Below are 11,284 nucleotides of genomic sequence, written 5' to 3' on the forward strand. Positions count from 1 at the left end.
TACTGGAAAGAAATGTTGCTGTTGATTTTTTTTTTTTTTAACAAGCACCACAAACAGAATTCCTGTCACCTCAGTTGTCTGGGGTGGGAAGCAGTAATGTCACATGTGTTTTTGAGATCTTAAATCTTAAAAACAAATCTACTCCCAACTCGTTGAAGACACTGATCAACATCTTTGGGAAATATGCTTATGTTTTGCTTAATATGAAGCAAGAGACAGTTAGCTTAGCGTGGCTTAGCATAAAGCGTGAAGACAGGTTTTGGTCTGAACAGGAGCGGGATTCAAAATGTGGAGCTACAGGGAGGTCGGCTACCCCCAAACAGTCATGAGCTCTTTAATAAAGCACTTGTTGTTTACTGTTGGTGTTTTTTTATTCATGCATAAAAATGTCCAATCATTTGTGTCATTCATTTGATAGTATATTTTTGCATGTAGGTCGATGGTGATGACGAGACACGAGACAGAATGCACATTTTGTTATTGATTAGATAAATATGATATAACATTTCAACAATTTTGGGGTGCTGGTAGTCAGAATGTTTTGCCTTTGCTTCCAGTCTCTATGCTAAGCTAAGCTGGCTTTAGCATTATATTTAGCATACAGATGTGGGAGTGGTATAAATCTTCTCATCTAACTCTCACCAAGAAAGCGAACATATATTTTCCATGTCTTTTTTCATAATCTGGGTGACCTAACCATATAATGAAATGCAGCCAAGAAGTCCAGCAGAAAACTTCTTAAACAATGCAGTGATTTAGATGTGGCAGCAGTCTTCGCCTGGATGTTTGCGTCTGCTTAACAGGATCCTTAAAAGTCTTAAAACAGCCTTTAAACTGACATTGGCGCTTTCCGCTGAAGTCGCTCCGATTCAGAGTGACCTCTTGTACGTTAGAGTGTGACCTGTTATTTTGCCGACCCGTAGAATATTCCTGAGGTACACAGCGAAGTCACTTATAGCAGCTGTAAACATCCCAGGGGATTCACAACATGAGAACATTCGGTTCAAACTACCCACTCTTTATTTTTACGAGCACAAGACATTGCCAGTTAGTCCATCCCCCGTACGAGAACAGCTCTGTTCTTTTTGGACAAATCATGACAACATCAGTCACTCGAGGATGACTGGCCAATAGTCCATCCATACCAAATCTCCTGTGCCCACACACAAACATCTATCATACCCCCACTGCTGAGTCTGGAACCACAAAGTCTCACCCGATGCCATGCAAAGGTGTTAAGCTAGGAGCATTTCCAGAAACCATCAGTCCTTGCACCACACACAGACACACACGCACACACACGCACACACACACACACACACACACACACACACACATTTGGGCATGTTAATTCCTCACGCTCCTCCATACCCCCACAGAGAGCAGAGCACAACTCCTGTTTGGTTTGGATGGCCCTGCGAGGGGACCTCCATGTTGAACAAACCGTAACACACCGCAGCCCTGTAACACAGCCCGGGCAGTCAGATACAACAGGCTTCACAGTGCAGTGCTGCTGGAGAGATCAATACAGGACCTGGAAAATAAAGCAGTCATCCAGTTTGTGCAATGACAAACCATACTCTATCCTAGTAGCCTTGAGTCCGTTCATGTGCTAATATATCAGTTATGTAACAATCTACACTGCACTCAGCTGTTTCATGTCTCTCTTTCAGATGGTGCACTGATGCATGCAGGATTGGGTCAGATTACTTTGAAATGTAATCGGTTACTGAATTCAAATTAGTTAGTAATTAGTAATGAGAAATTAGTGGCATAATCCATTACATTACAAAAAAATGTCATGTTATCTGGATTACTTCAAAATCAAAGATTGAGAATGAAAATATTGCAGCTTATTTTCAAAAATGCCACAAAAATTTGAATTCCACAAAAAGGGTTGGTGGGTCATTTTAAAAGCATGTCTTTGGTTATGTTTGTAGAAAACATCTACACATTCTGACAGCAATCAACAAATCAAATGTTTTGACAAAAAACTTGGGTGTCTGTTGGTGTCACAGGCCTCTAGTAGACCCATCCAATCATTTCATTCAGCCGGAATGAACTGATTGGACAGCCTATCTCCTTGTCTGTACGTACCTGCCTGCCCATGCAATCTGCCCAGGCGCTCATTTCGCACCACAAGGGTCTTCAACAAGGCTCACAGGATATATGGCAAAAGTGATTAGTGAGCTAGTCGCACAAGAATGGAAGAGAAAGTGCAGGCAAAGTTTGCAAGTACTATGATGCTAGCTAGAAATTGTTGAGTACTACAAATAGCCAGCTAGTGGTTGCACCCTGCCTTTCCGAAACCCCGCTGTTCCGAAAATAGACTTCCATTCCTCGTAATGGCGCGGTTTCCCATTTTTTCTAAAGCCCCCGCTATTCCGAAAAGGCTATTGGGGTGCCCCTGACCCTATTGGGAAGTAATTGGAACTTGAAAGTCAGATTCGGAACAGCAGTGTTTCGGAGTGGAAGGCCGTCCCCCCAGCTAGTTAACCCGTTAGCACGAAGCATACGCTCAGTAACTGTCACGCCGGGTGGCCTTTTCTGACGTTCGTGAGGTACGTTCGTGGCAGCTATTTTGCTTGTCTTCGTGTAACTGGCATTTAACAGAGTTGTTTATTTATATATTCATTAGACTAAAAAAGATAATAGAGATTGGTGCATGTAGCAAACTAGCCGCTAACACACTTCTCCCAGCTGCCAGTGGGAGTTTTTTAAATTGGATACTTTTAAAATGTAGTTTGCTATCAAGACCTAAATGCTATTGGGTCTGATTACAGTTACTAATTTTTCATAATCTGATTACGTAATCCTAATTACATGTAATCCTTTACTACCTAACAGCATCCCAATGCATCATGATGCACAGCATACATCCAGGGTTGCAGTTGTCCTTTTAATGTGATTTCTGATTCTGAAGATCAAATTGCTGCTTGGCCACACTCGCAGTGTCTGTTCTGCATCTGATGTGGTTGTATTTATCAAAATCAATATGTGTGGGATTCTGCTCTCAGCGTGAGCCTGACTACTTCCACATGTGGCTTTGAAGATCCAATAGCAACATAAGCAAAATCCAGTTTTTGTGCGCGGTGACCTGTCACTTAATACACCCCGTGCTTCAGACAGAAACATTAAAGTCATTCTGAAGTGACACGAGTAACCATAGCCTTCGATTATGCGGCCGGTGGAGATCCCATGAGAAGCGTTCACCAGTGGTTTCTCTGTCCTGCTGTTTGTTCTTTTTTATCTTCTTTGATCTCGTCACAGCGATGCCGCTGTCCTCGCAGTCATGATGGAAGGAGGAGCATTATTGTAGATAATGCCCGACATTAATCTCACACTGCCCTACATATTCAGGGTTAGAGGTCGAAGCCATTTCATGTTGACGTCCTCACGCTTGAACTTGCAGCGGGCTGTCTCCTCACCAGGACTATTTATTATGACCCTAATGCCCTGGTTTCAGATATCACTTTAACGCTCCCCTGCTCACACATGTTGGGTCAGCTCAGAATCTGGAGGTATATCAGCATAAACTCTGTAAATGTAAAAGGTCTCCTTGTTTATTTCCATGTGCTACTTCAGAAAAAAAGCAGCCAGACACTCCCATGATGTCAAAATGACAAGGGGTTATTAATGGCTTGTTAATAACAGAGAACAACGGCTGGTTATTGTGCAACTATTGCATGGTTTCCAAATGTTATTACTTTCAGATATACGACGGTATGTGTGCATCCATGGGTTTTGTTTTAGAGAGCGGTCACTCTCAAATGCCACACTAAAGTCTCGCTGGATTTAAGAGAATGTTTTTCAAAGATTGACCCTCAACCGAGCTGAAAACAGTGTTGCGTGAGTTCAAACAAAAAAACGCAACAATTAATCATATTTTGTTTTTCAATAGAGACACGATATGGAAGAGGGCGAAGCACGAATGTGTTTGTGCGCTGTGACAAAACCACTTCAGCCGACTCCCTCGTAATGCCCCGATCGCGCACACACACTTTTTCAAACACATCTCCAGAGCAGTCCAGATTTAAGACCTGTCGCTGCCGTGGAACACAGTGAAAAGGAGTGACCTGTGGGGCCCTTGGGGGCCAGAAAGGTACTATGTAGCTCTGTATGTGTGCTCGTGCATGCATGTGTGCGTGTGAGTGTGTGTGTTTGTGCAGTGGCAGAGAGTGACCCGAGAGGCCCAGCTAGTTACAGCCTCTCTGCTGGAGACCACCACTTCCACAAAACAAGCATTGTTGGTACAGAGCTCCAGACACCAGAGACACACTGGAAACAACTCCAATGCACACACACACACAAAAAAAAAATACATGCACACCGGAGACAAAACTGTACCGAGTTTGAGCGGTCAATCCCAGCAGAGATCATGTTCTGTTTGCCATGAATAAAATAACAGCGAGTCCCTCGAAAGAGTCGCACAGAGTCTCAGCCTTTCACTATAAAACTCTCTCTCCCTCACACACACACACACACACACACACACACACACACACACACACACACTGTACAAAATGTGGATCCCTGTCGCTAACAATAGCCCTTGGGTGGTTGGACAGACTATTATTGTAGGTGTTTCTATGCTAATTATGTGTGACTGAGAGCATGTCAAGTCCAGTTACTGGAAATAATGTGGTGAGCTGGAAACTGTGAGGTAGAATTACTTCGCCTGCAAAGAAAAAAAAAAAATCACAGTTTGTTGAGTTTCAACAGTGGCTTTAACAAATGAGTGCTGCTCTGAAAACACTGCGCCAGAGCCACTGGATCAGTGTTATTAGAACAACATAAGGAAGACATCAGCAGCAGCATCATCATCATCATCAAAGAGTGAAGGAGGGTCAGCATCATGACCTCCACTTCTGGCTGTGCGCTCTGCAGAGACCTCGTTGGCTGACAGGAGTATACGTCAGCACCTCTCGCTGCTCCAGTATAACCCCCTCAAGCCTCTGGCGGTCACAGACGCGAGTGTAAAAGTAGCTGCTCCAACTGTTGCCCGGACATTCAGCATCCACGTCCCACACAGTCTGACACAGAGGAGCGAGACGGCTCACCGAGCACGAAGCGGGAAGTGAGAGGAGAGGTGGAACATTTACGCACAGCCGCTTGAGTCTGGATTGTTTTGGCGCGTCTTTAAAGCCCACCTTGGATAGCCGTGGACCGCATTTTTCCGCACAGCTCGCCTTTTGGATTCTGATTTTTCATTTCAGCACTTAAATGGCAGCTCTAAGTATGATTTCTTCGCACCTGCTGCTGTTGATGTTAAACTGTTTCCTGGGCGCAGCATCAGTTCGGACCATGAAAGGGAGCTCTGGGAGCGCACAGGACAGCGGCTTCCTCCAGTCCTCGTCGGACTCCTTCTCAGACGACCTGGACCAGGACATGCTCTCCCAGCACATGTCCAAACTGTACGAGAGATACAAGAGCGAGAACCGCCTCAGAGAGGGAAACACTGTCAGGAGTTTCAGAGCCAGCCAAGGTGTGTGAACGCGCGTACTGTGCGCAATTGCTAGGTAACGCGGTAAAATACATCAATTTAGATTTCATTATAGAAGCAAAAAGAAAAAGCAGCCTTGTGTGCCATCAGTGCACACGTAATCTGACGTAAAAAGCAAAAAATAAATGTAAGAAGCGGTCATAAAGCTCCCCTGATCCTCTCCATGGATGGTTATTAAAAGTCCAGGCGCTCCATGTGGCAGCATGGCTCGGCTCTAAATAGGTAGGATTGTTTTTGGAACAGTCTGAGAATGCATTTAAATGATTTCAGGACGCTGTGGGCACTCTGTGTTTGTGGCAGCAGCTGTGCTCCTTCTGATCAATTACCGCAGACCCGACGCGCCTGATGCGCAGAGAATGCCCAGCTTCACTGCAGTGAAGCCCCAGCGGCAGGAGGGTCACCGCGGTGGCTTTCTGTGTTCCTGTTGTGGCTCCAGGACATGTGTGACTCCACGTCCTGGAGTCAGGGGGGCTTAAAGCACAGTCGTTCCTCTCTGTCTGATGCTGTTTTTAAAAACACAACTCACAGACATTTATATCCCCACATAGTTCTCAGATGGCATACCATAACACATGTGTATTTTTACTGCAGAGGCTGAGTGTAATCCAAGGAGAGATGTAAGAGAGTTTTCACAACAATATAAGATCTGTTAAAACAGTTGATTATGTCTTGGTGTCGGGGCAGACAGCGCTGGCTGTATTGGGCTTAAGGGGAAGCTTTAAAAGAAACTGAGGTAAGCATTTCCATATGCAGGCTGAATCCGAGGTAATGTATATCTCTTGAGCCAGTCCATACTTCCGCTGAACTCTTACACAATGAACAATAACTCTGCTGTTGAAGTTAATGTTCATCATGAATATGTAGCTCTCTGCCCACCCCCCCTCCACCCCTGCCAGCTGGATCCCCAGAGTCTGGTTCCTCTTAAGGGCACCTTCTGCAGACCTAGCAAGGCGTCCCAGCAGCCACACAGCTCGGCCGTGTAAAACAGAACAAGGAGAGGTGTTTAACAGTCTCACGTCTTAAGATTTGAACCGCAGCAGGAGTGTTTGTGGTGCAATTTGATACCTTTTTTCCAAATCCTTCTCCTTCCTGCCTTTCATATAGGACTTTATTATCAAACTGTTCATCTTTTGGTCTTTTCTTACTCTAAAATTACTGATCAATAATTGAGAAAGTCAAATAAGGTTCAATTCCTGGTTCAAAACCACAGAAAAATGTATTTTCTATAACTAATTTATCCTTTTCGAACAAGAACAGCGAAGCACCTGTGAGCCACAAAATTGCCAAATTGTTTCCACGTGGAATCATCTTTTCTGTCAAGGATCAGCTGCAAACATTTTTAATTCAATACATTTTGATTTTACAAAACTGTAGATAAAAAAGGTTTCATTGCCAGATTGTTCACCTGCCTGTCTGACACTGATTGGTTGTCTTTGCAGACTCTTCTGACCACAGGATGGTGTACCGACTAAACCTCACAACCCTCCAGGACTCCGAGGTCGTCCTCTCTGCCACATTCCACTTCCTGCTGGATCGGCACCCTCATCAAAAGCCCTGGTTCTGTAAACGCTTCAAAAGCCCGTCCTGTCGTTCCTCAGTTGTCCACCCTTCTCCTCCGTCCATCAGCCTGCTCCTTCGCTCTGTCTCCTCTGGGTCAGAGGTCAGATCGGGGTCAATGGGGTCACTTCTAGGCAATGTGACCTTCCACCCCCACAGGAGAGGGGTGTGGCAGATGAAAGATGTGACCCAGGTCATCAAGGAGGCACGGGACAAGGGTCATCTCCTGGTGTCAGTGGAGTTGGACTTAGGGCAGCAGTACCAGAGGAAAGCAAAGGAGGCGCTGCCTGCTGGCAGCCTGCCCTACCTGTTACTGCATGCTGATGACCAAGCCTTGGCAGAGCCCAACAGCGTCGCTGCAAGCCTTCAGAGGTATGACCCGTTCAACGAGGGAGGAGAGCCTTCACCTTCCTCTCAGCTCCTGCACAGACCAGTCTCGTCACCAGAGTCGAAAGGACGCGTGAGAAGGGAAGCAACTCTGCTCTCTGACCCCATTCAGAACAATGAGCTGCCTGAGGTCGACTACAGGCCTGATGGATACAGGAAGGATGACCTTTGGGAGAGCACTTGGTACCTGGCACTCAAACCCAAGCCTCGATCCGGAAAGAAGGAAAAGAAGAGAAAGAGCCAGACGGAAGAAGAAGTAGAGCAAGGCAGAGATAAGGAAGTTCTTAAAGAAGGAGAAGGAACATCACAGGAGCTTAAACAACCTGATGACTCAACCGTGAAAAAACTCAAAGACAGTCGCATGCTGACTGTCAGCGACGGGCGGAAGCATGAGCGGAGGAATGAGGGAAAGGATGGAAAAAAGCACAAAGGGAACGCAAACTCTCAGTCACCTGTTCTGAGTTTTGATGAACAAACCATGCGTAAGGCCCGGAGGAGGCAGTGGGGCGACAACCAGCACAGAGGCTGCTCCAGGAGGAACCTCCGAGTGGATTTTGCAGACATTGGCTGGAGCGAGTGGGTCATAGCACCCAAGGCCTTTGACGCCTACTACTGCGCTGGCACATGTGGATTTCCCATGCCCAAGGTAGGAGCGCAAACATCTAAGTCAGTCTTTTGATTCTAAAATGGCATTACCAAGTTATATTGAGTAACTATAGTGTGTTCTTCATTTCCCTATTGTGTTGATTTTCTCCCAGGTGGCGAGGCCGTCCAACCACGCCACCATCCAGAGCATAGTCCGAGCCGTCGGGATCATCCCTGGAGTTCCCGAGCCCTGTTGCGTCCCTGAAAAGATGAGTCCCCTGGCCGTGCTCTACCACGACGAATCCAGGAACCCAGTGCTGAAGATTTACCCCAACATGTCCGTCCAGTCCTGCTCCTGCAGATAGGGAGGGGAGGGCAACATATGCCGAGGACACAACATGTGGAGAGAAACAAAAAACAGGACTAATGGAGACAGAACCATACCTCTGTTTGTCGAGTGGTTTCTTGATACTGAGAAACGCTTTGGATGCCGGTATTCCTCGAGGAACATAGGATGTAGAGAAATCACTTCCATCTCTTCTGTCCCGCGGCAGAGGACTTGAAGAGACACATTGTCTGGCGTCTGCCTTAGCGAGAGGGAACGGAGTCACACATGTAAAGTCACGGCTCCACATGTCCAAGAAGCCCGGTTGTTTTGATTCTGTGTTTGAGATAATATTGAGGATTTTACTGACAGGACATGTTTTCCTTTTATCTCAGAGCTCGCTTTTCTAACAGCTCACAGTGAGTTTGTGTTCATGTTTTCTTTGGACACGCAGGCTATAAGTAAAAGACTTTATTATTATCAACGTGTCATCGGGCAGCTTACACAGTCACGTACAGATGCCAGAGATTACGAAACATACTTCTACATTTTTACATACTGTGCGCAGCTGTTCTTACTTTTAAACTAATCATCCGCCACATTGTACATACATGCAACGTTAATTTGTTTGCACGACAGGAAGGTTATTGTACATTCTTGCTGTGTGTATCTTAAAAAGGAAACATCCAATGGATTGTGGAGAGCATCTGGAATTCATTTACACCCACCAACCCCGTCATAACACTTCAAGAATGTTATATTGAAACCAGAAATATTTTTCTATTTTGAATGTGAATCTTGGTTAAAAATAATTTGTCATGATTACTAGGTCATGTATTACTATATTTTAGATGAGATGGTGTTTTGTACATGTGTATTGTTTAAATTATGAAAAGGTAGCCGTCTATAAATTAGAATAAAAAAAGTAATTTAATCCGACACTCTTGCTGGAATATTATTGTTTCATACGCTTTGTGTTATTCTTGGTCATTACTGCCGACAACGCGCGGGGGGGCTTTTTTTTTTTTGTCAAAACAAACCTTAAAGGGCACCACTGTTCCAAAATAACTTCATACAAAAGCAGGAAGGTTCCACTCAAAGATAGCCAACATTCCCCTAAAGCCCCTTGAACCCATTATTACCCCACACCAAAGGCTCAGACGTCTGTTGTCCAGCAAATAACGTGACTGATGCAGTGGCCGTGGGTTAATGGTTGATGGAGGAAGCAGGCACGCACCTATTAGGACGTCAGCCACTTGAACTTCAAAACACGGCGCACTTCCCCTTTTCCACCCCCTCTTCCCTCAAAAGCGCACACATCCTCCTCAATGGCCTTTTTTCTGAAACGGATGATTACAGACAGAAGATCTCGCCCGCTTTAACTCAAACCTCTTGTCACTTTTATTCACGAGAGGAGGAAGGTGACCCGTGTGGGGCCTAAACAGTGCGTCAAACTGACAGTGAAATGACAGAGAGAAACTTTTGATTATCAAGTCATTACTCTGTGGTGCTTTTTGCTTTGAGCCAGAAAAAGCTGGCACAGATACCACATCTGTTTGCAACCACAGAATGCTCTGAAGTTTGCCAAGACTGGACAGTAACATTGTCTCAAAAACAGAGACATTTAGCAATGACTTCAGGGGGAAAGGAACAAAAGATTAAGCCTCTTTATTGTAGTTAAGAACAATGCTTTCAGTCTTTTGGCTCGCAGTTCTGCATGTTTCATCTTTTATCATCTCTAAAAGCAAATTGTGCCACCCCTCCTGTCCGCTGACTATAAAAAGTATTCACTCTCTTAGGAAGTTGTCAAGTTTTATTGTCAAATCAAACGATATGACAGACTCAACAAAATTTGGACTTTCAAGATGCAGATATATTTATTGTACTAGAATCAATTGATGATGCACATTTGATCTCCATTTAGCTAATTCTGTGACTTCTCAAACCAATTTGCTGCAGCAGAGAGTGATGAATGTGTGTCTTTTATTTAAGGGGATGAAAACTTTTGCAAACATTTTGTATTTTATATTTGTGATCAATTTGTGAAGATGTTTTCACTTAAGCATAAAAGACCTTTTCTGTTGATCAGTGTCAAAAAAAGACAATAAAAACATGAAAAACTTTCAAGGAGGGTAAATACTTTGTGTAGTAAACCAGCCAGTATTATATTTAAAAAGCATATCTTATTATTTTACCTTTGTTTAAAGGACACGTTTCAGCCATTGTCTACTCCCCTCCATGTGGATGGGAAGTCGGGTGAAGTTTCAACACAACACAAAACATTTATGTGTTGTGTTGCAGCATTCTCCTGCACAACTGAAGGAGACAGGGACTTGTTTTAAAAAAAAATTTAAAAATGAAAAAAATACCTAATATGGCTCCATACAACTTGTCCGGCGTAATAAAAGTCTCCCCCAGATCCCAAATTGATTTGAAAATACATTATTTACACCATTTTTTAAGCCGAAATCTTCACTGTAGCCACTAAGCTAAAAGCGTCCGAACACAAGCTCATCAGTGTGTCTTTTGCCAGACGAGCTATATGGAGCCATTTTATTTGTTTTTTAACATTTTCCAAATAAGTCCCCATCTACTTCAGTTGTTAAGAAGAATGATGCAAGGCTGTTTTGCTGTGAAGCTCCAGAAATGTTTTGTTGATGACGAAACTTCACCCGACTTTCCAATCGCATGGGAGTTACTGTAAGTAGATAATGACTGAATTTTTACCACAGTCTATAACTAATAAAAAGGTTGACTGGACAATTTGCTTCGGGCATTTTTGGCTAATAAATGCCTTATTTCTATTTTTAAAATGCCACCTTTGCTCTCAATGAGTTTATTCATTAGCATGTTTTTTGATGCGCAGCTTGTCATCAAGCCAGAAACCAGGGTGTTTGAGGATATTCTTTCAAATGTTCAAGAGAAGT

The 11,284-nt window shown here is 44.2% G+C and overlaps 1 protein-coding gene across 1 annotated transcript; it reads left to right on the forward strand.

Annotated features, from left to right (window-relative positions):
- The first annotated feature begins 5,009 nt into the window (after positions 1 to 5,009).
- Positions 5,010 to 9,296, forward strand: gdf10a (growth differentiation factor 10a). The gene is made up of 3 exons (XM_084375421.1): positions 5,010 to 5,485; positions 6,943 to 8,093; positions 8,206 to 9,296. Exons 1-3 carry the CDS (start codon positions 5,224 to 5,226, stop codon positions 8,395 to 8,397), a joined length of 1,605 nt encoding a protein of 534 aa, XP_084231547.1. The 5' UTR covers positions 5,010 to 5,223; the 3' UTR covers positions 8,398 to 9,296.
- Positions 9,297 to 11,284: the final 1,988 nt, after the last annotated feature.

This window comes from Pagrus pagrus (genome assembly GCF_965226575.1).
Source record: "Pagrus pagrus genome assembly, chromosome: 15".
In the NCBI taxonomy this organism is placed as follows: Eukaryota; Metazoa; Chordata; class Actinopteri; order Spariformes; family Sparidae; genus Pagrus; species Pagrus pagrus.

Excerpts from the sequence above, each read along its gene's own strand:
- gdf10a (XM_084375421.1), top strand. The coding sequence starts at position 5,224 with ATGGCAGCTCTAAGTATGATTTCTTCGCACCTGCTGCTGTTGATGTTA. Across the intron at positions 5,486-6,942 it reads GAGTTTCAGAGCCAGCCAAG|ACTCTTCTGACCACAGGATG; the intron begins GTGTGTGAACGC and ends TTGTCTTTGCAG. Across the intron at positions 8,094-8,205 it reads GTGGATTTCCCATGCCCAAG|GTGGCGAGGCCGTCCAACCA; the intron begins GTAGGAGCGCAA and ends ATTTTCTCCCAG.